Genomic DNA, 27,883 nt, shown 5'->3' with positions numbered 1-27,883 from the left:
CATTGTCTACACATACCACATCTTCTTTATCCATTCATCAGTCAATGGACATTTGGGCTTTTTCCATAGTTTGGCTATTGTTGATAATGAAGATAGAAGAAAATGGAATGAGACAGTTGATTAGAGTTACGAACTAACAGAACTATCTAAGTAAGCAAAGACAGTGATGGGAACTATAAAGCAGAGACAGAGATGGGTGTCAAAAGCGATTTGGGAGAAGTCGTGGGAGGTTGTGATGAGGTGAACCAGCTATGGAAGGAATAGCCAAGTGAACAGGACATTGGTTAGTGTGACTTACCTAAGTTATTCAGAAGTGAAAGTTTCTACCCATAACAAGGAGTGGATGTGGCCAGGGGATTGGTTAGTTTGATCTGAATGAAGATGAAAATCACTGAAGCAAAGGGGATCAGGGAACTGGGAGGTGGTGTTGAATGAGTTCACCAAATAGATGCTAAAACCACCCAGAGGTTCAGCACGATTGGAGGGAAGAGAAAATCTGTGAGTCAGGGAGGTGCACAAATGACAGCAATAAGGAGGAGTCGAGGATGACACAGCCCAGTGACATTCATCTCAAAGACATAGGTTTTTATACAACAGTGGAAGAGTAATGGGCTAGAAGCAGTTGTGAGTGAAGATAGTGTGAACCCTCTCTCCAAACACATGGTGAGAAAATAAACAGTCTCCACTTGAAAGGACTGCTCGATGGAGAACTCAAAGTTTTCAGTTAAGGTCAAAGACAAAGAGGGAAATGTTGAAAGCAGAGACTGCGGGTGTATAGAACTGTAATGACCACGGAGTGGAGTATTTCCAGAGAAGTTGCAAAGAATACAAAAGACATAAGGGAGGCTTGGCGAAGGAAGAGAAAACAGATGGGGATGAGAGTATTGGAAAGAACAAGCCAGAGGGGTTTATGCCTTAGTGGTCACGAAGAGACGGGTCACAGATCTGCCAAAAGTATTAGTCCCAGCAGATCCCTGGTGGATTAGAAGCAGGGTGAGGATACGGGGATAGGTTTTCAGAACTCAGCGATGGCCCAGAGACGATTCCTTTCAAAGGCAGTCCAAGTCTTTGATAATTAGAAAAACTCCAGCCAGTCCTAAATCAGCCATGGGGTGAACTGACCATATGATTGTAGGTTCAGAGGTTCCCAAGAGCCAAAGGCAACATAAAATCTAACTCAGGTGCTATGAAGACACTTTAGCAACTTGAAGACAACAATAGTTATCTGAAAGTGCAAAATCCCAAAGGAGTTACAAAATTTTAACAGAACTTTGTGTTCTAGGACTAATTTCCCAAATTCGGGGGAATGAGGTAGGTAGGGCTTAACAGGCAGACCATTAGTGACTTAAACAATTTTAATAAACAGTTGAGAACCAAATCTGTTACTGAGACTATATAAGTTGAAGTTATTTCACAGATAAAAACTTATCAGACTTCACTAATGACCTTCTTGGACAGGACAAGAGTCACCGGGCACTGAAACGTTATAATGCTTATACTAAGCTTCATAGTTGCTCAAATCTACACTGTCCAAATGTTTTTATTCTATGATGTATTAAAGAACTTAGAGACATACTGCCAATCAGACGTCTATTAACAATTCTCAGGGATCCCTGGGTGGCTCAGCGGTTTAGTGCCTGCCTTTAGCTCAGGGAGTGATCCTGGAGTCTCAGGATCAAGTCCCTTGTTGGGCTCCCTGCATGGGGCCTGCTTTTCCCTCTGCCTGTCTGTGCCTCTCATGAATAAATAAATAAAATCTTAAAAAAAAAAAATTCTCACCTCAAGACCTGAATGGAGTCTTTCTAGTCCTTCTGGAATGCTCTTCACTCACATATCTGATTTGCAAAGCCTTTCGAATGTCATTTCATTAGAAGTGCCTTCCTGGCTCATCCTACTTAAAAACAGTAAGCCATTCTTAATTACTCTATACTTTGGTATAGAATTCTACATACATAATAACTCAAGGGAATTGTACGATTTATCTTCAGTAATTGCTCCCTGCTTTTTTTTTTTTTGTCTGCTTCAGTTTTTGAGGGGAAGAGATTAGTGTATTAAAACCTCCAACTGTAATGGTTGTTATTTCTATTTCTCTCTCTAGTCCTTTGCTTTTGCTTGATATAACTTAAGGGTAATATTAAGTGCATATAAGTAATAGGTATGTACTTTGTATTTTTTTAATTGAGATATAATTGATATATATTAGTCTCGGGGATGTATCTTACACACATATATAAGATATATATATATATATCAAAATGGTTATGATGTCTAATTAACATCCATCAACAAAGGTAAACATTTTTACTGTTAATTTTTTACAATTTCATTTTTAGCATTAAATTCTTTTTTAACCAACGTATAGTTGATTCTTGAACAATACAGGGTTTAGGGGAATTGCCCCCATGCACAGCTGAAAATCTCAAAAATACATGTATAACTTCTGACTCTCCAAAAATGACTATAGCTTACTGCTGACCAGAAGCCTTACCAAGAAACATAAACAGCTGATAACACATATCTTGTATATGTATCATACATTGTATTCCTATAAAGCTAGAGAAAATAACATGTTAAAATCGTAAGAGAAAATATTTACAGTACTATACTGTTATAAAAAAAAGTATAAGCAGACCTAGGCAGTTCAAACCCACATTATTCAAGAATCAACTGTAATAATGTCTTTGTCATATTTTGCATTAAATTCCACTTTATTTAGACTATCGTTCCACCTTATTCTGGTTCATATTAGCCTGTTAGCTATTTCTATCCTTTTATTTCAATTTTTCTGGTTCCAAGTATCTCTTGTAAATAATTAATATAATAATTGGTTATTTAACCCATTCATGTTTATTTGTAATCAGTGCTACATCCAAATTTCTGCCACCCTATTTTCCATTGACTATACTTTGTTCCTCTCTGCTTCCCACTAGATAAACTGAGCAAGTTACTTCCAATTTTTTTTAGATTTATTTATTTTGGTGGGGGCAAGGAGAGAGGGAGAATCCTTAAGTAGACTCCCTGCTGAGTAGAGTCCAATTTGGAGCTTGATCCCAGGACCCTGGGATCATGACCTCGGCTGAAATCGAGGGTCAAACGCTTAACCAACTGAGACACTTAGGAGTTCCTTTTTTGCTTTATTTATTTTATATATATTGAGAGAGCGTGGCTGCACAGGAGCAGGTTGGGGGACTGGGGCAGAGGGAGAGAATCTTAAGCAGGTGCCATGTTCAGCTTGCTCTCATGACCCTGAGACATGACTTGAGCTAAAATCCAGAGTCCAGCACCTAAGGGACTGAGCCACCCAGGTGCCATACTTGAAGGTATTTTTTTTAAAGATTTTTCATTTATTTATTCATAGAGATGCAGAGAGAGAGAGAGAGGCAGAGACACAGGCAGAGGGAGAAACAGGCTCCATGCAGAGAGCCTGATGTGGGACTCGATCCAGGGTCTCCAGGATCACGCCCTGGGCTGCAGGCGGCGCTAAACCGCTGCGCCACCGGGGCTGCCCTTGAAGGTATTTTTACATGCTATCACATTCTAGGCTAATTTGGCTGGATTAATATTTTAAACTCAAAGGTATTTTTTCTTCAAGAATTGGAAAAAAAACTTTTTTTATACTCAATGATACTTTTGATAAATTTGACTTTCTTTTGAGAATGATCTGCTCTTTTTCTCTATAAGCTTTTAGACTATTCTCTTTGATATTCTAAAATTCCACTATAATCAACAGTACTCTCTATCTTCACCCTGTGCTGGGTTTTTCTTCATGGTAATTATCACTACTGAATATTATATCCTGTATTTGTTTCTCACTCTTCCCACCAGAATATAAACTCTATGAGGATAGTACTTAACTTCTGTTCACTACTGCATAGGTCATACCTAGAATAGTGTCTGAAACATAACAGGTGCACAATAAATACAGACTGATTTATGGCTCTTTACCTGCTAGGCTTTGCCCACTAAATTCATTCAGTTCCTCAAGGGAAAAATCACAAGAAACCTGAAGCCAAATTCTTAAATTACCACACTATGCCTTTAAACTTTGTGTCTCTTCCTCTCTGTTCTGATCATCTTGGCAGGATCACCCAGGACAAAAGACTTCTCACTTTTCTCTTGAGACTAGAGACTTCTCTAAGTACTTGGTTCTCAGATGCCTTTCCTTTAGCTTTTTGAACTGTAAAGGGCCTCTGCCAAAGTTGGAGGCAGGGTGGAGGTGGGAGGTGGGGCAACATGACACAGCCCTGCTTCCTAGAACTACAAAAGATGCCTGCCCCTAACCCAGGTTTATATGATGTTTATACTCAAAAGTGAGATGGGAGTAGGAAGGAGAACAGACACAACAACCTCTATACACTGACTCAGACACTACTGGATTTTACCCTTTATCCTGCCTTCCATACCCTGAATCTAACTCTTCACATTTCAAGTGTATCCACCCTGTAACTCTCAGAAACTCTATACGATCCCAATGGGATACTTTTTAAAAGATTGCCACTGAACAAAAATAAAAATAAAAATAAAAAAGACTGCTGCTGACAGCATGACTTCCATATTATGATTAATGGGAATCATTTATGCAAGTGGCATCTTGCTGAAAGTAACATAACAAATTAAACGTTTGTCAGGATCACTTAGTGACAAAGACTGCCGAGCTCTAAAATTTTTAAGACACTAAGAAGCAGCCAAGCTGCTGTGGCACCAGAATTTATTGGTAGGTATTTATTTTTTAATCAACTTGTAAAAATTAAGATGATTAAGTTTTTATTCCTTCAAAGAAAAAGGAAAAAAAATATGTGAAATAATACACAAATACAAATAAGTAACTGTGTACAAAATAATTTATTACAGCATTATGTAGGTTGGCATTATTTTACAGTGAGTTTATTTCTCTTAACAATTATGAATCTAAATAGCTTAGAGTGAAGGAAAACCATCTTAATTAGAATGGCTTCTCTAAATAAAATCTCCCTTCTTGAATTTGTATTTGCCTTAAAGGGATGTATTATTAGACATATTTACACAGTTCTGAAAGAAATATACTGAATGATTCCATTATTGTTTTCTGTACAAGATAAAACAAAAACCTATACCCCCCCAAATATTGCTCAACAATGAATAGCTTAAATTCCCATTCTGCTGATACAAAAATGTATTTAATAGTCAATGCATGGCTATAAGAGTGTTTCCTTATAATTTGTATTCTTCTCTATTACGCTCCCTTGAAGCACACCACTCAGATATAAACTACTTATAGTCAAGAAGCAAAGCAATTTAGTCAAGAAGTATAATTCTTACCCGTGGGTCTTTAAAAGTCTGATCTAGGGATATGCAACAAATTTACCAGTGAATTTCCATGATTAAGACACAAACCAATCTCCACATTCTGAATCATCTACATAAAACTGGAGTACCCTTACTCAATAGAAAGTATCGTTTTCATGGATATTAAAAAAGGAAATGGTAAATCATGAAAAAATTAAGGTGTAAAAAGGGCAAACTGAAAAAAAATTTAAAATCAACCTCTATGTCTGCCAAAAAAAGTTCCATATTGTTTTTGACAGTCAATACTTTAAAACTGATGTGCCCTACTTAAAAAGCAAGCAAAAACCCAATACAACAAATCAGTAACAGATCAAAACACAGATTCTGAAACCAAGATCTAAAGAAAAAAATACAGTGCGGCTGTATACAACCTAGCTCAATAAGAAATTATATTCATGATACTGAAATGACAGCACCCATCACAATGCTGATAATCTGAAAGTTTAGGAAAACTGTACAAGTATAAACAGGTAATTTTAAACAGATGTTTATGTAAATTGGCAGAGTCAGATAAAGGCTAAGATAAGCTCCCGGAATACTCCATTTAAAAATTCTATCCAATTATTTCATTTCATAGCTCTACTAAAATACACCCTGAAAAAGAAACCCTGATCTGAATTCAGCTCTGAGTCTTACAGGAGTCGACTTTGCATGGGATTTCAAATTTCGTTTGCCAAGACGTCATAGTTAACTGCATGGTTGAGGGCCACATTGTGACTGTCCACTTCACTCACACCGGGCAGGAAAGCAGAAGTGAAAGGAAGCAGGTTATGACAGGCCACCCTGTATTCTTCATACTGGGAGTTACAGTTCCCAAAGCTGCCATCAAGCAGTGCCTCGGAAACCTTTAGTAAAGTCTATCAAAAAAGGCAAGAATAAAAATAATTTTTAAGAAAAAAGGTTGGTTTCTAGTCACTTCAATAATCAAAAGGAGCTATGTGTTCATGAAAAAAAGGAAAACCGGCAAGGCCTCAGTATAAAATAACTGCCTGTTATTCAAAGTAATCACCTCAAAACAGGAACATTTTATTTTTTCACTTTTATTTAAATTCAATTAAGTAACATATAGTGTATTACTAGTTTCATAGATAGAGTTCAGGGATTCATGAGCTGCACACAACACCCAGTGCTCATCATTTCATGTGCCCTCCCCAATGCACATCACCCAGTTACCCCATGGCCCCCAACCCACCTCCCCTCCAGCAACCCTCAGGTTTAAAACAGGAATATTTTAGCAATCAATTCTGCAAAGCCTTAAAAAAAAGTGATAAAATTCTAATATTTGAAAAAGTGCATCTCTGAAACTGATCACTAAAACGCAAATGTCCTTTATTAACAACAGTTCCCATTTACTGACGGCTCACTATGTGCCAGGCAGGGACTAAGCCCTTCACTGTGTAGTATTAATATTACACCAAGCAGGTTTGGAAGGTGGTACAGACACACCTGGTGTAATATTGTGCCTCACTCTATGGTGCTTTGCAGATATTTCATTTCTAAGAGATTGAAGGCTTGTGGCAACCCCGTGTCGAACAAGTCTATCAGCACCATTTTCTCAACAGCATTTGCTCACTTTGTGTCCCTGTGTCATATTTTAGTTATTCCTGTAAATATTTCAAACTTATTCATCATTATTATATTTGTTATGATGCTCTGTCATCCATCAGTGGTTACAACTTGTTGAAAGCTCAGATTGATGGTTAGCATTTTTTAGTAATTAACTTTTTAATTAAGGTACATATCTTGTTTTTCTAGACATAATGCTGTTGCACACTTAACAGACTACAGTATAGTATAAATGTAACTTTTATATGTACTGGGAAACCAAAAAAATTCACTGGGCTCACTTTATATTGTGCTATCCACTTTATCTGCAGTGGCCTGGAGCTGAACCCACAGTATCTCCCAGGAATGTCTGTATTTTCATCCTTACCTTATAAATGAGGAAAAAGAAGCCAAGAAATGGGAACCTGCCTCATGTGACACAGATCATAACTGGTGGAGCTGAGACCAGACTCCGAAGGCCCACTCAAGAATTATGTTGTAAAGACATGTTTTGTCACTCAGCATCCATAAATTTGCAGAAGTTGTGTCTGGTAGATCTTACCTTTACATTTTTATCTTTTATAGTTTCATCCAATCTAGTGGCAATAGCAATTGCTTTCTCTTGCCTTGACTTGTCCAGAAAATACATCATTTTAGCACCTGAAACACCAAGACACTGCAAAATGAGAGAACTCCCAGAACTTAAAATTGATTTGATTGATATCGACCAGTGACTTAAAATATGGTTCCAAGGGTTTAATCAGCAGTGGGTTGGAGCTGGCTCCCACCAGGATTTGGGAGCCAGCTGCAAAGCTTCCTCCCCACCCTAATTCAATGACACCCTATTGAGGTGGCCTGGGGCAATATTTTATTTATTAAGTATTCTCTTCCCCTAACATGGGGCTCAAACTCACAACCCCAAGATCAAGAGTCATGTGCTCTACTGATTGAACTGGCCAGATTCCCTGGCCTTCTGATTTTCTTTACGATGTTTTTATTTTTATGTGGCAAAAATTATCTTTTTCTTAGAATTTCACATATTTGGGGAGGCATTTCCCATAATAACAATAAATAAATGGTTTTCATTTTTGTTCATTATCTTCTCGAAAAGAAATTCTTATTTGCCTTTACTACCAAGAAGTTATATTTTTCATAGGAATGAACTTTTTTCCATCAGAATCAAGAAATTCCCCTTTAGAACAAGAAAGCTTAGGTTGAAATATTTAAATATATGGCTTAACACAGGAGCATAGTTAATAATATTATGTACTTCATTTTATCTCCAGTTCCTTTTCCACAATCTTTTTTGTCCAGTTTACCATCTTGTCCATCCATGTCATTTTGTCATTTTATGAATTTGTATAAACTGCCTAAAATCCTTCCTGTAACAGGCAGGATATAAATAAATCCTTGAAATACAAAATATGTAAAGTAGCAAAAATACAAGAAAAAATAAATCACTCATAACCACAGAACATGAAGGCAACCATTAAAGCTCTCATACATATTTCTTTTCAGCCTTTATCCCATGTAGATTTTGTACATAGTTGAGATTATATTCTATGCTAATTCAATGTATATGATATAAAATTACTTACCTGTTATTACAAATCTTTTGAATAAATATTACTTCACAGGCCTGTCTGGTTTTCCATTTCATTACAAACCTACTACTCTTTCCCCTCTTATTAGACATACATTAAATTTGTTTCTTTTTCCCCACATTCACAAACAGCATTTTAGTTAACATCTCTGCACTTAAAGCTCTATCTTTGCTTTGGATTAATTCTTTAAAATTATTTACAAAAGTATGACTATAGCAAAAATCACAGATGTGATTTTTTTAGTTTTAGATGGATTTATTTGAGAGCGAGTGAGCACGTGTGGCATGCACACATAAGGGGAGGAAGGGGCAGAAGGGGAGGAAGAGAGAGAATTTCAAGCAGACTGCCTGCTGAGCATGGAGCCCTGATCCCAGAACCCCAAGATCATGACCTGAGCAGAATCCAAAAGTCGGACAATCAACCGACTGAGCCACTCAGGCACCCCAATGTGAAGTTCTTAACAGAATGACAGCCTGCTTTCCTAAATGGCTAGGCCAGTTCACACCTGCAGCAATACAAGTGTACTTATTTATCACGTCTTCACAATACCTTCATCTCCTTTTCTCAAACAAAAAAAAACCTTTCTTAATTTGAAAGATCAAAAATGGTATTGTGTTCACTTCTTTTTCTATAACAATTTGTGACACTGAACACCTTTCTAAACTTTTATTTTCATCACATTCTAGCCTTTCCCATAAATTTTTTAACCCTGGGAGTCAGACACCAACCTGAAAGCAGATGCTGAAGAGAGGTAGCATTGTGCTTGAGAAAATCTTCATTAAAACTTTCCAAATCCTTGTTGACAAATATTTTCTGCATTTCTTGAGCTAGAACTTTGCTCACAATGTCTGGAAGATTACTATGATTAGACACTATAAAAATAAAACATTTGGAATTAAAAATTGTTTTAATCTGTCCAGTTTGAAACAAAATACTGAAATACATTTATATTTACTAATATATTCATGTTATTTATTTTATATTAGTAATGTTTATTTATATTTATTAATATATTATTAAGCTTGATAGATTTTACATAGTAAAAATATTGATCCTTTAAAATATAAATTCATTCTAGCTTAAAAATGCATGAATTTCTAGCAAAGCTTTGCTAGCATGTATATACTATAAACATTATCCTTTCTTTGCTTTGTATTATTTATTGCAAATCTCTTTAATGACCAGGTTAATGGAAGACTAGGAATATGAACTGTCATATTAATTTTTATATAAAATTGCTTTTTTTAATACTTACCAGATTTAGAAAATTTAATTAAACATTCATGTAACCATGGGTGATTATTATTGATGGCAAAAGCTCGTTTGACAGACTGCAGCATCAACAGAAACTTCCCTGTGTCAGAAAAAATATAAAGGTAACAGCATCAATATTTATGTATGTTATTTTAGTCACTTTATTTTAGCCTCACTGAAATTCCTATTAACAAAATGTTAATTACCTTTCCAGTAACATTCATATGCAAAAATCAAAGCTGACTTTGGATAACAAAGACAATTTTCATTTTCTAAAGAAAAGCTTGAAATCATGTAGAATTGAATGCTTCAGGTAAACAATTTGTATGACTGTTCAAACTGTTCTCAAAATGGATTTGATCATAATATTCTAATTGACTACCCTGTAAAGTTTTGGGTAGCAAAAGAAAACGGGATTGGGAGCCTTTGTGGAAGGTTGACATGGAACTCTAACAAACAAAAAACAATCTAACTGATAAAGATTAGACTAATATGGTCACCAACAGAAGTAAGGATTAATAACTGAATTCAAACTATTACCTTTTCTAAAATATATTTCAAATGCTAACAGATGAGTGTCAATGTTATCAGCAACAAGGTTCTTGAGAGGTATAAGGAACTTGATTGCTTCTTCTAATGGATTTTCTATCTATTTGGAAGAGAAAGGAAAATTATTACATTTAAAAACAGCTACACAAGTCAAATCTCCCCTCAAATCTCATATTAATACATTTCTACAGTAATGTATAGTTCTCTCTACATGACCAAATAAGCAAGAAAACATTTTAAAACTATCACCTGGAAACAAACTGAAAATAAACAGTCAATAGTTTCAAAATGGGAAATAGCTCTACTGTTTTTTCTGACTATAAAATCAATATAATCTCATAAAATGACAAAAAGTCCAGGCAATTATTCCATAGACTGAAGGAGATGGGACACCCAATATTGATAGCCCTTTATTTTTCAAACATTTATTTTACTTTTTTAAGGATTTTATTGATTTATTTAACAGAGAGCGAGCACTAGCAGGTAGAGCAGCAGACAGGGAGAGGGAGAAGCAAGCTCCCCACTGATCAGAGAGCCTGACATGGGACTCAATCCCAGCATCCAGGAATCAGGACCTAAGCTAAAGGCAGACACTTAACCAATTTGAGCCACCCAGGCACCCCTATTCTTCAAACATTTAAAGTAAGGAGGCAAATACAATTGCATCATAAATTGGAAAAAAATAACAATTTAAAATATTTAGACTAGATTCCACAGTGAATAAACCTGTAAGTTAAATATTTCCCTAAATCTGATCCCTAAATAAACTATGGACACTTTGAGAAAATGTCAGAGATGAAGTGCTTTCTCTTTGTAGCTAAAACATATCAAGATATATTAAATGTTCTCAGATATAAGGGGAATGTCTCCCTGTTAATTATCAAAAATTTAGTGTTAATAAAAACAACATGTTTATTTTCTGTAGGTTCAAAGTCCAACATGGGTCTCACTGGGCTTAAAAACCAAGATGCCAGAAGGGCCCTTTTTGGAGGCTCCAAAGGAGAGTGTGTTTCAGCTTCTCAAGGCTGACCACAATCTCCATTTGTGGCTCCTTCATTCCCTCTTCAAACCAGTTAACAGAGGGCTGATGTCCTTCTCACACTACTCCAGCCCCCCCCACTCCCCCAAAACCCCCCATCTCTGACCCACAGTGATTACACTGGGTTCACCCAGATAATCCAGGCTAACCTCCTCATTTTAAGGCCAGCTAATCATCCTAAATTCCATCTGCCACATTAATTCCCCTTTGCCATGTAATGAAACATACAAATTCCAGGGACTGGAATGTGGATAGTTTTCAAAGGCCATTATGCTGCTTACCACAACTACAATTCTATGTATAATTTGCGTTAACCAAAATTTGCATATTCTCACTCAAAAATAATTGACTACTATCATAAAGACCTTGCAATATTACAAACGGCTTCGGATCTATAGATTTAATTAAAATATGTTCGTGATCAGAACAGAACCAAATAACATAAATTCTACCAAATAAAGACAGTAAATTCATCTCACCCTTTCTAATTTTTCAGGTATAAGATCTTCTTTGAGACCACTGGCTTCTTCTTCTTCTTCATCTCTTTTTTTCTTTTGATTTTTTTGTTGACGTTCCCTTTCTGCATGCTTTCTCTCTTCTTCCAATTTAGCCTTTTTCTGAGCTCTCCTCTGCTTGCTAAGCATTTTCTTCAACTCTTTGGCTGACAGGTTTTCTATAAATATCAAAATAAATACAAATACAAATTCTAAGTCAAGGTTTCTGTTTTCCTCACATTCTTCTTCAATACAGTATTGTATTAAAGCAATACAGCTTTAAGAAGGGAAAGTGGGAAGAGACAATACAGAGGTTTTTTTTAGAAAGTGTATTCCCACTGCCTAACACACATCCTGGCACACAGAAGGCAATTGGCAAATACTGCATGGATTAAAATTAATCAATTCTAAAAAATAAAAATAAATAATAATAAGATAAAATTAACCAATTTTGGCTCAGTTCCACCTCCTACACAATACATGACTTTAGGCAAATCACTTAATCTTGCTGAGTCTCAATCTATATACAATGGGGGTGATGACACCAACTATTCTCTTGGAATATATCAAAGACAAATGAGAAAATGCACACACACATACTTGTGATCTGTTCAGATATTTGCCTTCATGTTACTATCTGTCAAATATTTGTAGATAGTAACATTTTAGTGAATAAAAAGCTACATAGATATTCTTATCAGCATGATTATTTTCAATCAACTAGGCACTAGAAGTTGTAAGAATGTTTATTATTTTCTTTAAAAAGATGTTATTTATTCATGAGAGACACAGAGAGGCAGAGACATAGGCAGATATGGGACCCGATCCCAGGACTCCGGGATCACAACCTGAGCCACTGAGCCACCCAGACATCCTAATATTTATTTTTCCCAAAGGGGCTCAGAGCTATTTTTTTTTTAATCAAGAAAGAAAACAAAAAACAAAAACCCCAGTCCACAATCATTTCCTTTTTTCCCTAATTGGCTTTACTGAAAATAAGAATAAAAATGATTGCGAGGTGCCTGGCTGGCTCAGTCAGTGGAGCATGGGACTCTTGATCTCAGGGTTGTGAGTTCAAGCCCTATGTTGGATGTACAGATTACTTAAAAATATATAATAAAATCTTAAAAGAAAATAAATTTTTAAAAAATGATAACAAGTCATCCACTAGGGCTATTCAGAAATATCACCTACAGAACACAACCCTGCCGACTTTTTCTAAGTTATCTCCCTCCCTACCTCACCCCACCTGTTTTTGGTTTTTTTTAGCATGTAAGAGACCTGATGTTGTCTTTGCATCCATTTGACATTACGTTTTTCTATATGTTTGTTTAAGCTAATGACATTCTGAAAGTTAGTGTTCTTTTTAAACCTTTTAAAGCAAGTTACTTTTCAGTTACCTAATTTTTTTTTTCAGTTACCTGAATTTATTTCTTGTTGTTTGCTCTCGTTGGTTAAGGGGTTATCATACAATTTCAAGTATATTTCAATTGCTGATCTAGCAGCCTTGAAATAGAAAGCATGTCTTCTGAGTACATCTTCTAATCTCAAAAGATCAACATAGGCACGAAGGGTCATTTTTCTCATGCAGTATGTATGGAAGTCGAATTGATCATCAGTTATCTCAAAAAAATGCTTAAAAAAAAAACCACAAAATTATCCCTACATATGTGTGGATGATATCTATTTTTAAAAAGAAAACCAAAAAGAGCCCCAAATACAATGTAAACAAACACAATTTCACTTAGTTGCCTTCTACACTGTTTAACACTACAAAGGACATCAAACCATTCTTTGTATCCACTTGAAGTTCCTGTTATAACAATCCTTGGCCATCCCCTATAGATCATGTTTTGTGATGATACTCAATTTCTGTGTACTAAGTTAGATGATCAGGTTTTCTTAAACTGTGAAATCAGTACATATTCATTTTTCCCTCTAATGAAATATTTCTCCTCGGTATTTCCCAAAAGTCAGTAAGGCAGAGTTAAACAGAGCTCTAAATAAAGGTCACATTTTAACAGGTTCACATGAAATGTTTACACATTAGCCTGTTCCACCTAACTTTAAGTTCTTTAAGGGAAAGCCCCATCATTTCTACCTCCACTGCCTGGAATAGGGCCTAATATTCAATCAGCACAATTTTTGGCAACTCAAGAGAGAACCTGCTTATCAGGCATTTGGCCTCTTAATTTCCCACGACCTCAAATATTTTATCTAAGTTAGGAATAAAGAAATCATTATATGGCCAATTTCTTATAATTGCTAAGGGATCAAATAAGAGATATTTTAAATTTCATTGGGCACAAAACATTATAGATTTTTTCTCACTCAATAAATTCCCATTAATCTACCAACATTCCATTTTAGCAATGGTTCTTAATCTGTAGTCTATGTATTAACAAGCATAATAACATTTTCCTAAGGAGAGAGTTCAAGGCTTTCATTCAATTCTCCAACGGTGCATGGTCCCAGAAGTTAAAGAACTAATTCCTTACATGGCAAGAAGACGATTAATATCCCTACTTCAAAACAATTTATACTTTTCTTTCCCACATGCATCTCTACTTCTATCTTCTTTCTTTTGCCCTATTTTAGCTTCTCCAAAAATAGAAAAATGAATGACTCAATACACAAATACAGTTTAAGCTCTTCTACTACTTCATCTTCCTTCTGTCCAGGGGCAAAGTAGCTCACTGTGTAGAAGACACATTAGTAATTGTCCACATTTCATAATTTTAGTTGTATTGGTAACTAGAAATACTCTATACACAGAGTTACATTAAGTACCTGAGACTTTAAGGGAAGAATTCTAAGATAAAAAGAATAAGAGTACACAGTGTGAAGGGGGGAAAATGGGAAAAGATGAACATTTAACATTATTTATAACTTTAAGAATCATGCTTTAATAGGTTATCTGAAAACTGCATTCTTCCCATCAGTAAGACAAATAAACTCGTAAGTATTAACATGAACTTGTTTTTTTAATCAAAGGATTACATATTTCATAAAGCTGTTCATTGTTAACGTAAATCAAGTTATGTCTAGCACCATAAGATCTTAAAATTCAATACAACTGAGGAAAAATGGCAGTGCCAAAAATCAAGGAATATATAACGAGATAATAACATCTAAGAGGTTACAGGACTTTTAAGGTGAGAAACATTTATGTGTAAAAGGCAGACACAAGTTTCAGAGATAATTCTAGCAGCTTTAGTAGACGCAGATTCTAAGTCAAGTCTTAGAGGGAGCCGTAGGGAACCACAAACAGTTAAGCCGCCTCTTTATCAGTAACAGCCCACAGGCTGCCTCTCTCCAGTTAGTCTTCCATAGATAGGGCAACCAACTTTCCCAGCTTGCCTGGGGCTTTCTCAGTTTTTCCAATGAAAGCCCTGAGTCTTAAGAACCTGTTCTGCCCCAGGCAAACGTGGATGTTGATCACTCTAACAGTGGTGGGTAGAATAAGGCTAGGGTAGGTAAGAAAAAGTAGGATACTAACAAAATTATTTTGCTTTGGGAAGAAACACTATATTGCAGAATCCTACTTAGAAACAAATAATCTTGGCTTGATGTTCTTTTTTTTTTTTTAACTTTTTATTTTAGTATAATTATAGACTCAGAGGAAGTAATAAAAGTGGTGCAGAGGTATCCTGTGCACTCTTCTCTCAGTTTCACACTAAGAGCTGTATCCTACATGACTAGAGTATGATAACAAAACCAAAACACTGACACTGGTACAATGTGGGTATATAGTTCTTTGTGACTTCATCATATGCGTCGATTCATGTGACTGCCTCCAAAATCAACACACAACTATTCCATCACCACAAAGCTCTCCCTTACACTATCTTGGGGTGATTTTTTTAAGTCTCCAGATTTGTAGAGCATAAAAATTTACTAGCTGACACAAACAGGTGAAGTTAGTTTCCCCATACTTGAGCCAAACAATAACACAATATGGTCACTTAACAGCTTCCTGCAGAAACTAGGTACCCAATTCTTAACATATAGCTGAGGGTCTTAACTCCATTTTCCCCTCATAAACTACTAGTTCTTTTGGGGTAGAGGGGGTGGGGAGGGTAATGCTGGCAGGAATTGCTTAACTTATCAAAATTAGGCTTGAATCAAAGTAAGACAAGTGGCTGGAGAATTAAGAAATGCTATTCACAGCTTACGAATGTGGTTTCCTTTAGGAATTCCCTATTAGTCCCTCTCTTCTCACCTGATTCTCCCATTTCATTACTCTTCAGAGTTCCTGGAGGAGGCCAACAAGAGCTCATATATAGAAAGGCAACAAAAACCACTAACTCAAAAAATAATAACCAGACCAACTAGGGTAGTACGCAACTCTATGTCCTTTATAGAAAATCTGTCATCCTAAAGCACATGTCAACCGGAGCAAGATTCAGATGCACCAGAAGGTCAAGTTAGGAACTGTCTATGGTTCTGACTTAATAGGAAATCCTAGATCTTATCATGAAGTTTTAGAAATATGTATTACTGCACTGTTTCAGATATAAACCAGCACACCAAAATGATGAGAAACTAATCATCTGGAAAAGAAGGAAAAGAAAATTCTTGAAACATAAAATAGTTTAAAATTATTCTGAACACTTCTGAAGATGGTTGTTTTATTTTGTTTTAAATAAAACTGGAGTTTATACAAACATCAGATTGGGCTGGACTTCATAACCTTTACATATAATCTTAAAATCCTTTGCGGAGTGGCAAGATGAAAGCAGAAAAAGTACTACAGTGGACTATTCCAGAATTCTAACATTTTAAATCCAATTACTAAGAGCTCATAGCAATATATGTCATAGATGAAACTGCCTTTGAGGAGAGAATTCTTGAATGTGGTTTTGAAGGCAGAACTTTTATCTGTATTCACTGAAGGTGAAGATAAAACTGCGATTTTCTATTTTTGAAAGGTGCTTCATTTCTTTACTAAAACATTTAAAATCCAGCCACAAAAGCAACTCATGCAGATACTTACTATAATAAATCTGTGAATTCTGTAATTACTCTTAAATCTTTACATATGATATTAAGAATTATTTTTGATTACATTAATTTTATTAGAAATGAATTTTAGCACTAATCAGTCAGCAAGTATTTAATCACCCTATTTGTACTAAGCACTCACATTTCTATACATAACCACTAGAAGAGTTAAGTCTTTTTTTTTTTTTTAAGATTTTTAAAATTTATTTATTCATGAGAGACACAGAGAGAGGCAGAGACATACATAGGTGGAGGGAGAAGCAGGCTACTTGCAGGGAGCCTGTTGCAGGACTCAATCCCCAAACTGGGATCACACCCTGAGCCAAAGGCAGATGACCAACCGCTAAGCCACTTAGGCGTCCCTAGAAGAGTTAAGTCTTACTTTTACTCTGAATTACTCACTATAAAAGACTAGCTTACAAGTGCCACTAGAATAGGTTCTTCTTTTATCTGTGTCTAGTTCTTTGTCCTCAAGCATCAACAAATCCAAAATAAAAACAATAAAGTTTCTAGCAATAATTAATGTAACATGACCAGAGGGTGACAATCTCTGCCATATTTTAATCTGATAGCCAATGATTTTCTATTTTCTAATTTTTTCTTCAAAAATGCTTTCCACTAGTCAAATCATATTTCTTGAACTAGACATAGTTGATCTGAATTTTAATTCATGCTACTCAGCCAACATCACTATAAATTTAAGGGAGAGCATAATCTAAACGAAACTTAATTATAGAATAGCTATTCATCATATTCTTACAATCCTTAAGAAATATTACAAAGAGAAATGTCATTAATGTTAGGAGAAGCGGGACTGAAGCTGGAGCTGTATTATAATGATCCTAAGGATGTGCAAATTTCACTTTCACAGAAAATCTGATAAATTTCTCGCTGTGGTCATGCTGGAATTACTGATCCATGAGCACCTAGCAGCTTCTTCATTCAGGAAACAATTTACTGCCCACTGCAAATGTCCTGGTTCATAAGAATGTATCTTTCCTTAATAATAAGAAGAATGCATTTGAAGTGCTAGTCATCTCGGAGTGCTGAAACAAGCTAGTGATGTATGGTTTCACAGAAATGAGAGCCGGATTTAAACTAGAACAGTTGGATATTGCCTAAATATTTCATGTATCATCTGAGGGTTTTTTATCTCTCAAGGAGAAGATAAGGATTTTCCCCCAGAGATAAAGCCATCAAGCCCAGGCTTAAAAAGAAACAAAGAAAAAAAAAAAAAAAAACAACCAACAAACCAAAAAAATGAAGTTATTTCTAAAAGGGCTCAGATATAGTCCTGGTTCCGGTTCCCAGCAAAAGCCACCCCCTAAGACTGAGCCTTTCTCTTGGGTCACCTCAGAAGTTTCACATGGGAAAAAGGCCAAAGTGACTGCCGGAGCGCAGACATCAGGCTCACCTGACTACGACGCCTGTTGTTTTATACTGCGTCAGCATGGGAACAGTGCTGCCGATTGACCCCACAACTGAGGGCTGCTGAGGACTGCCTCAGGTGTGCTTTTGTGGCTCTTTTCCTCCTGTTGTCCATTTGGAAGGAGAGTGCTTCAGAGATGACAAAGAACAGGAAAACAAAATTCACACAAAGGAAAAGAAAAGTCCCCTCACTAAGGCACATCACACATAATCCTAAAAGCAAGTAATAAAATAAGCCTGCAAACCGGCCACAGACTGCTGTACAAGGTATCGGATGCGAGAACAAGTATCCTGGGAAGACGAACTGGAGAGAGGCTGACTACAGAGCAGATCCTGACGTAAAGGGGAAAGAGGTAGCCGTCAGCTTGCGTGTCCTTCTGGCCTGGTGACGAGATCAAACAATGGCCCGATTATGAAATACAAATTTTGAATACAGGGTAATAATAGCAAAAATGGCTTGATAAATTAATCTTTTCCTTCTTCCCTCAGACCAAATTAGGTAGACATGTCACAATCATAACCACTTGAGGATCAAAAGAGCAATCATCTAGCCACAACTTCTGAATGTCTGAAAGCTAAAGATCCAGAATTTTTTTCACAATGAAGTTTCCAAAGTAGTTAAAACAGGTAGATGATCCCATGTAGAAATCAACCTGCTTTTTCTCATCACCTTACAGGAGAAAAATAAAGTCAAAATTCTCCAACTTACCCTTTCTACTTCGTGGCATTTTTTCAAGGCATCCCCGTACCTCCCCAAACGCTGGTAAGCTGAAATGCACTCAGTTTGAAACCACATACACTGCATTTCATTTAGATTTTCCATGGCGGATGTTCCTTCCTGAAAGGGAAGCACTCCTAAATATATGAAGCAAACAATAAAAGAGACCCTAAAAATCTCATTTTCTCTTTTATAACTATGGCTACAAGTATTATTATGATAATAAATAGCAATAAACAAATATTCTGGGTGCTTCCAAAAGCTCCTGCTGATCCAAAATTACATGTCTTATTTACCCAGCTCTGTCGGTTATTCAACACTCTACCCAGAAAAGACTCCAGATTGCTGAAGCTAAGTTTCTGAACATCAAAACTTTTATTTCAACTATTTATGACAGGGGCACCTGGGTGGCTCAGTCAGTTGAGTGTCTGCCTTCAGCTCAGGTCATGATCCCAGGGTCCTGGGACAGAGCCCAGCATCAGGCTCTCTGCTCAGTGAAGGACCTGCTTCTCCCTCTCCCTCTGCCTGTGCTCTACCTACCTGTGCTCTTTCTTTGTCAAATAAATACATAAAATCTTAAAAAAAAAAACAAAAACAAAAAAAAAAAACACTTAACTTGGGCTGAGCAGCGTGTAAGACCTAAAGTACCTAGTGACCCCCAAGAAGATGGTGAAAGTACATGTACATAAATAATTTCAGTCTTTAGTTCTTTTTCACTCATTTTTTTGTGACCAGTTCAATTTTCAGCATTCTCATTAAAAGTGTAAAAACTGGTTATCTCTTGGTGAATGGAATTACAGGTGTAATTTTCTTTCTTTTTTTTTTTTTATTTTTTAAGGATTTTATTTATCTATTCATGAAAGACACAGAAAGAGAGGCAGAGACACAGGCAGAGGGAAAAGCAGGCTCCCTGCAGGGAGCCCGATGCGGAACTTGATCCCAGGACCCCAGGATCACAACCTGAGCCAAAGGCAGATGCTCAACCATTGAGCCACCCATGTGCCCCTGGTTGTATATATTTTCCATTTTTTGATGACTATGTATTTTTATAAGATATCTACATTAATTTTCACTTCAAAATCTTTACCATATACAACTATCCAGCTTGCATCAGCAAATCTGTACAAAAATTCTAAAAAAAAACCTGAAAAATCTGCAAGAGGGAAATATCCTACTTTACTCATATAGCAGTATCAGATATGATCACTTATAATCAGACATAAACTAATTATTAAAGGTTAGCAGTCTTCCTCCCTGGCTCAGTGGCCTATCCACCACACATTACAGACGTGCCTGGCCAAGGAATGAGGATGGCTGAACAGAAGAAGCTCTCTATATGACAGGACAACTCATCAGGAATGGATGACCAAAGGCAATTCTGAAAAACCAGGTGGACTGCAGATTTTGGTGTCTCCTCACCACAAACAGCCAACCCTTCCCTTTCTTTCTCATTCTGTGGTGCCTTTTCAGACACATCCTGGCTGACTGTTGACTTGGGTGTACACACACATTGGTTTTTAAAATCATTAGACTTATTCCACTTAAGTTTTGTATACTTTTTTTTTTAAAGATTTTATTTATTCCTGAGAGAGAGAGAGAGAGAGAGAGAGGCAAAGACACAGGCAGAGGGAGAAGCAGGCTCCATGCAGGGAGCTCCAGGATCAGGCCCTGGGCCGAAGGCGGCGCTAAACCTAAACTGCTGAGCCACCCAGGCTGCCCCATTGTATACTTGTTTTAATTGCACTTTCCTTCTAATCTCTGCTTTGGCCTTCCAGGATGTTCTCTCCTACACAAACACCACTGCTTCTACATCTACTCTTGTACCTTCTTTCCATCTCCAAAACTGTGCTGCAGTGTGAAGGACATGGAAGTTTGAACTCCAGCACTATGTACTACGTGACCCCTTTAGAGCCTCGATCACTTTGCTGTAAAATGCCAAACATACAGTCTGTATCATGATTTTCCTCATTTTATTTTTCTTTCTCCTAACTTAATACCCATCATTCTTGCTAATATATTTTTCCCTCAATACAGCTAACCATTTTGCATCTGCTGGTCTTCCAACATGTGAATTTCAGAAACATTAGTCACTGCAGTTTCTGCTTCTATTATAGTTCTACTGCAATTCTAAAACATGGGCGTTAGTGTCACAGACCTCTAAGCTAGAATCCTGGATCCAAAATGAATGGCTAGCTGGCTGATCTCCAGCAGGCACAGTACCTCATCACCCTAAATATTTTCTTAACTATAACATGAGAGCAATGATATCAGAGGACTGGTAAGATTAAGTGTATGTATATAAAGTACTTAGCTCAGTGCTTAATAATTGTTAAAGCTACTTTCTATTTCCCTGTATAAAAGGCATATAAACTATTTGTATCACTCCAAATATGAGAAAGTAGAATTCAGCTAGGTTTAGATGAAAAAGCCATTGTGACTATGAGAGAGAGACAACAAATGGTCTAAGGTAGTGGCCTTTAATAAAAATTTAAATGTGTGATATATGTGCATGTGTACACATGTATGTGTGTGCGTGTTATGTATCTCTCTTACATATTCAGATTTTCATTAAAGGCTACTACCTATAGAGCATTTATTGTCTCTCAAAATAAATATACAAAGAGCATATACTTCATATATGTGACACATGTATGTATATCTGCATATATGACAGATTATTTATCAATACCTACTAACACCAGACTTAAACTTATATCACTTTGCTAGTACCAAATGAGATCTTACTATTTCCCTGCTTACTAATGAAAGCATCTTTTTTGGCCATTCCATTTTCCACTTCTGTGAATTAACTATTCACATCCACTGTCTTCTTGTCTCTTATTGAGGTTTGGTGTGTGTATGTATATTTTTGTTCCATGATATTCTTATAAGTAGTTAAATTTTCATAACAAAAGTTCAAGCTTTTGTGTGGCTTCTAAATTATAAGAGGTTTTGGGATGCCTGGGTAGCTCAGTGGTTGAACATCTGCCTTTGGCTCGGGGCGTGATCCTGGGGTCCTGGGATTGAGTCCCACATCGGGCTCCCCACAGGGAGCCTGCTTCTCCCTCTACCTATGTCTCTGCCTCTCTCTCTCTCTCTGTCTCTCACAAATGAATAAATAAAATTTTTAAAATAAATAAATTTTAAAGGTTTTTATAAACACCCTCACACAATCAGAATCTAGCCAACATTTAAGGAAATGGTACACTGGGGCTGCATCAGGAAGATCTTAGGGCAGGGCACAATGGTAACTTAGTTTTACCGTAAATCATTTACTCACAAACACCAGCACTCAAGCACTCTACTGTGTACATAATGAGTATTGGAGGCAAAAATGATTTATTCCCAAGTATTTTCATTAGAAGTTGGAAATTAAACTGGGAAACATGGTTTCCTCATTATCCCTCAATGTCACATTCAATGAGTATTAAATGACTATTTCAGTGAATTCTTTGTAGAGTTCTTTATAAACTCTTATTCTATTATATGGGTTGAAAAGATCTCCAATTCCATGGTCTACCTTCTCATTTTGCTTATATTTATTTTTGTTATAGGTAAACTTTAATTTTAATATAGTCAAATATATTAATTTTACTTATACTTAAGGTTTTTAGTACCATAAGAAAGGCTTCCTACCTCAGACTCTAAAGATAAATTTCAATACTTTCTTTAATCAACCTGGAATTGGTTTGTGTGCAGAAGAATATTGTTTTATTTTTGTCAATACAAATAACTAAATGTGCCAGCAATATCTTTTAATCTCTGATTCTGAAAGCACTTCTGGTCATACAGAAGTTTCCAAATATGTGTGAATCTGTTTCTGAGCTTACCTGTTCCATTAGTCTATGTATATTTTTAACTATACACTTACTATTTTCATAAAAAGACAGAAAGTCCACATGGTAAAAGATACATAAGGATGGTGAAGGAGGAAAAAGAAACAGATGTTTAGCCTAATAATTTTAGAGAACTTCAATTCTAAACTGTCAGAGACCAAAGCCCACAAATGCTAGTTCCTCTTTTTTTTTTTTTTTAATTTATTTATTTAGGGGGGAGAAGAGAGAGAGACAGAGAGAGAAAATGCACATGTGTGCAAGCGGAAGAAGGGACAGAGGGAGAAAGAATCTCAAGCAGACTCCCGCACTGAGTGTGGAGACTGACGCAGAGCTCGATATCATGACCCTGATCATGACCTGATCTGCAACCAAGAGTCAGATGCTTAACTGGGCCACCCAGGTGCCCCCACAAATGTTAGTTCCACATAGAAAGAACTCTGATGAGTTCTGAAACAACTGTAAAAGAGAAATTAAAAAAACAGTCACAAATTACTAATGAGACAAAAGAATTGTAAACTGAATATTATACATAAGCACCAGTCTGGCATATTGCTTATCCATGTATAAAGCTATTGTGTTCCTATTATTGCCTTTCAACCATCTGCCACCAGAAGTGCACGCACACACACTCAACCACAGAAAAGAAATCATACTTATGACATGACCTAGATGGAATTAATAAAATAGTAACAAAAATGAATTTTTTGAACTTTAGTGGCAAATTTCACAAATCATCATAGAACTGAAATTTAATTTTACTAACTCAGAGAAGTACATGCTCATGTATGGTATTTCCTACCCTTGTGAACTTGGAGCACATTTCCTCTGCTTCTTTTATCATATTTGCTCGAAGCATATACTTGGCACATTTGGAATTGATGAACCTATCAGCTGTGTCCAAAGACTGTGCTTCATCCATCCATTTTGCAGCTTCTTTTAGATTACCTATATGCTTTAAGAAATGAAAGCATTAAAGAAACCATAGTATTTATGATTAAAAGAATATAGATTAATATAAATAGAAAAAGTTAATAAGACAAACTAGAAACTTGGTACCATTTCTGTTGAATTTATCTAGAAGTCTGGATAAATTACAATTCACATTTACAAAGAGATGTATCAAACGGCACACTGATTGTACAACTATGTAATATAAAACTCCCTAGGATTATTAGAATGTCAGATTATTAGGGTACCCTAGAAGTTATTTTTATAGAGAAAAAACTCTAAGGACTCTTAAAGTGGGCAAATTCTTCAGCTACTAAAAAAACATGACTAAGATTTTACCTTGTAAATTTTTGCCTTCATATAGAATAATTCTATTAGAGTTGGAGTACTAGCAATTGCAGCATTAATATAATCCAAAGCCAAAGAATACTGCCCAAGTTTATCAAAGTGCTGTGCCAGGAAATACTGAATCCAGAGCAGTGTTGTTGGGGGTTCCTTCTCTCCATTCTCTGCAATCAAACAAATATAAAGTTACTATAGAAGAGAAGGCAAAGTAAAGCAAATCACATACTTTCTCCCTTAATGCATGATGAAATTAATAATTAGAAGAATAAGCAGTATAAACCCAGAAAAATGACCAATTTCAACGGAGAAAGGGAAGACTTCATGTCATAAAGTTCAAATAGTAGCAGCCAGTCAGAGAAATAAGATGCTGGTTTCATAGCCTTCTAACCCCTACCTGACTCTAAAGAAACCATCCTGGAGAAAAGGTTAATCGGTATAACTCTCTCAATTCTCTGGCTGGGAATGTAAGGCAGTAGGCCCAGGAACAATCAAGAGGAAAACAGCTGGGTGAAGAGAAGTCCCTAAACACCACTGTGAGACTCCCACAAAGGCAGGATTTGCCAGGGCTTTGCATGTCCTAGGCCTCAACCCTACACCAGGCAAAGCCAAAATTGAAAGGTATGAAGAGATCTTCCTGACAAGGTGGAAGTAACCCTACTATGTGATGAAAGCAGTCACACATGGTCACCTGAGCTCTATCCTGTTCCCCATTCTGAACTTCGAGCTACAGAGAGTAGATAAAGAAATACCCAGCTCTCAACATGGATTTCAGCAGGGAAGACATACAGGTCTGAAACTAGGCAGAAAAAGGAGAAAGGGGAATTTATCCACATCATAGAAAAGAACAGGTTTCCTAGACTAGCTAATCAAAGTAACAATGTAAATACAGAAACTAGCATAAATTATATAATAAATAAAGGAAAGAGACGAGTATTTATCTTGTTCTTTTTATATAAACCATATTTCAAGGGAAACAAGTATTCGATGAAGTCAAGTTCTTTATAAGAATTCTAGCTATTAAACGCAGGGGGAAAAAATGACTCGAATGAGATAAGGGATTGAGGTAATAGTCCTCAGGGGCTGCCAAAATCATCAGGTAAGAGGAACTTTTTAACCAGAAGATCAGGCTGACCGCATCTGAACACGGATCAATCATAACATCACAAAGAGAAACAACCAGAATGTCTTCTGGCTCCAGATGTGAGACAACTTTGTACTTAGAAAGCATCACGTAAGAAGTATTCACAAGAAACCTGGATCTAATCAAGCCTGTAAATCTTACTGTAAGTTTACAAGAAATATGGATGATAGCAAAATATATTAAATGATACCAGGAGAAAGCAACAAGCCAAATCCATACTATGGGACATTTCACAAGACAAATGACCTTTCAACAAATAGGGTTGTTGTTGTTGGTTTTTTTAATGCGAGGGAAGGTTACTGATCAAGATTAAAAGACTATCAGGGATATAACCAGATGTAAAGTGTAGACCTTTGTTGGAGCCAGCTTCAAATAAGCCAATTCTATGGAGACATTTTCTGAGGAAACCCAGGAAACCTGCATGTGGATCGGGTGTTAGATATTATGATACAAGCACTAATTTGTGTCAGACAGCACTGTGGCTGCATCTTCTGTGTAAGTGTTTTAAATAGTTAGAGATGCACGCTAAGGTACTGACAGGTAAAACAGTAGTACGTCTGCTTTAAAAATACCCTAGAAAAGAAAGTAACAGAAGATAACTTCAAACAGGATGGGCAAAATGCTGGCCACAGAGGCTGGGTGATGGGGACAAAAGGGTTCATTCTTGTACTTACTTCTGTGTCTATTATTTCACTATGAAGTTTATTTCAAACTAATAAAAACAAAAGGGCAATAACCCATGAAAAACACAGGAACTCAGACTAAAGTTAGCATCTGCATGACTGAAAGCATTTGAGAGTGTTTTCTAAACGAAGATGCCTTGATTTACATACGTCCCTACAAAGAGAGAAGCAAAGAACCAAGACATACAGAATTTAAAGTAATTAAAGAGTAGAAAGAACAGAGAAGTAGGAATTTGAGAAAAACAGATTGCAATATAAACTAACTATGATGTTGTTAGGCAAGCCACTCAACCTCTCAAGTATCTTTTTCTCATTTTAAAAGGGAGTTAATCCCCACCTCACAAGATTATGGAAAATTTTAAAGACTGAAAGTGCTTTTCTCATTTCGTTCACGAATTCAAAAACTATTTAGTAAATAGGTAGTACATATATAAAATATAAACTAGTTTTACCGTAAGTGATTTAAAAATAGACTGAAATGAGTAATCAAATTCTAATTGAGTGTAATTTAAACTTACCATAAGGGCTAAAAAAGTCACATGTTTTAAGAGAGGCTTCGTAATTTGTAACAAGTTCCTGGATTATAGAAATCTGTTAAAGAAACACAGTTTTAAAATTTTAAAATATTTTATTGAAGGTATTTATATTTACTTGGAATATATTAGATTTGGAAACAATGTAGAGGTTATTTCAGGACTATAAATTAACTATAAACTACTCGGGGGTCTGTTCTTCCCAGCCTCCGCCACCGTGTGAGGGGAAAGCAAGAAAAACACGGAAAATATACTGTTCTCTTTATTAATAGCAAAACAGAACTCATTAACTTCTCATCTCAATTAGTAGGTTTGAGTTTTTGAAGGTCAGATTATCAATAATTACTACAAAATCTTATTTTTTTTTGCCAACAGTTTATTTGCCTTTTGCTTCTGTTATATTGTGAAGTTGTAAACTATCACATATATAGATTTTCTAAAGTCACTCATAACAAAAGAGTCAAGTGAAATGATCCAAATGACACACTGATTCAATGGAAGAGGTTAAGTAAACTCCTAACTAGATGTTTAAACTCCCTTTACTTTTAGTCATCACTTTGATAAAGATTTGCTTTCAATGCCTCAAGTAGGACTGAAATATTATAAGCCACACTGTTAATTTAACATGCTCTGCCCTTAAAGTGGCAAACAGAAAGTGACACGAATTAGAAGTGCAAGAAAAAAAAAAAAAACAGCCTACATATACAATTGGTTTCAAATGCCTACTGATGTTAACTGTTTAGAACGAGTTGGATAATATAACTATCTTATTTGGGAACTTCAAAAGAGCAAAAGTTTACAAGTGAAGGAAAACCATTAAAACTTTTAATAGTATCTTACCAATGTAGAATTATTTTAATAGTGGTAATTTTAAAAGTTTTCTAGTTTTAAAACATGGGATGCCACTAATACTACCAGACAAAAATAACAATAAGAAGCCAGTAACTGCTACAAGTGCTTTACATGTATTAAAATAGTAATTATAGTAATAGTCAATCCTACCTGGCACTATTTTAGGTACTTTACTTGTATTAACTCACTTGTCCTCAAAATAACTCTATGAAGTGTACTTTATTATTAACTTGATCTCATAGGCAAAAAGAAAATAAAAATAAGCTGAAAGTGTACCATGGTGGAGCCAGAATTTAACCCAAGCAACAAGGCTCAAGTAGCTTCTCACTACTTGCTGTATCAATGAGTGGATGGGACACGGCACATTTATTACTATTGGGTAATTCTCCTGGACTCACAAGGATGCATTAAAACTAGAGACTAATAGCAGGACAAAAAACTTTCCCCGATCAGATCAGTTTTAATGCATAAAACACCAAGTGGTGCCCATTAAATCAGCCAGAGCATGGAAAACATGAAATGATCTCTATTTTTAAATTATATGACCTTACTTATAAAACCCCTAACAATTCCAGGGCACCTCGG

At 36.0% G+C, this 27,883-nt stretch overlaps 1 protein-coding gene across 5 annotated transcripts in view; it reads right to left on the bottom strand.

The window, feature by feature from the left end:
* Positions 1 to 27,883, bottom strand: part of NAA16 (N-alpha-acetyltransferase 16, NatA auxiliary subunit) — an 81,541-nt gene that overhangs the window by 11,284 nt on the left and 42,374 nt on the right. For 2 of the 5 annotated variants that reach the window (XM_041730907.1, XM_041730908.1), the window contains 11 exons: positions 26,432 to 26,504; positions 24,084 to 24,253; positions 23,596 to 23,748; positions 18,952 to 19,080; positions 13,232 to 13,445; positions 11,796 to 11,989; positions 10,269 to 10,377; positions 9,730 to 9,828; positions 9,203 to 9,346; positions 7,433 to 7,530; positions 4,824 to 6,182 (listed from right to left, as the gene is read on the bottom strand). In XM_041730907.1, the coding sequence (XP_041586841.1) occupies positions 5,985 to 6,182; positions 7,433 to 7,530; positions 9,203 to 9,346; positions 9,730 to 9,828; positions 10,269 to 10,377; positions 11,796 to 11,989; positions 13,232 to 13,445; positions 18,952 to 19,080; positions 23,596 to 23,748; positions 24,084 to 24,253; positions 26,432 to 26,504 (1,581 nt within the window). In that variant the 3' untranslated portion in view covers positions 4,824 to 5,984. Of the gene's footprint in view, positions 1 to 4,823; positions 6,183 to 7,432; positions 7,531 to 9,202; positions 9,347 to 9,729; positions 9,829 to 10,268; positions 10,378 to 11,795; positions 11,990 to 13,231; positions 13,446 to 18,951; positions 19,081 to 23,595; positions 23,749 to 24,083; positions 24,254 to 26,431; positions 26,505 to 27,883 lie in introns of those variants that run through there. The other 3 variants (XM_041730909.1, XM_041730910.1, XM_041730911.1) reach the window with 2 other exon arrangements.

This window comes from Vulpes lagopus, chromosome 16 (genome assembly GCF_018345385.1).
Source record: "Vulpes lagopus strain Blue_001 chromosome 16, ASM1834538v1, whole genome shotgun sequence".
Lineage (NCBI taxonomy): Eukaryota > Metazoa > Chordata > Mammalia > Carnivora > Canidae > Vulpes > Vulpes lagopus.
Note: the sequence above shows the minus strand (reverse complement) of the source record. Positions and strands in the feature narration are given on the sequence as shown.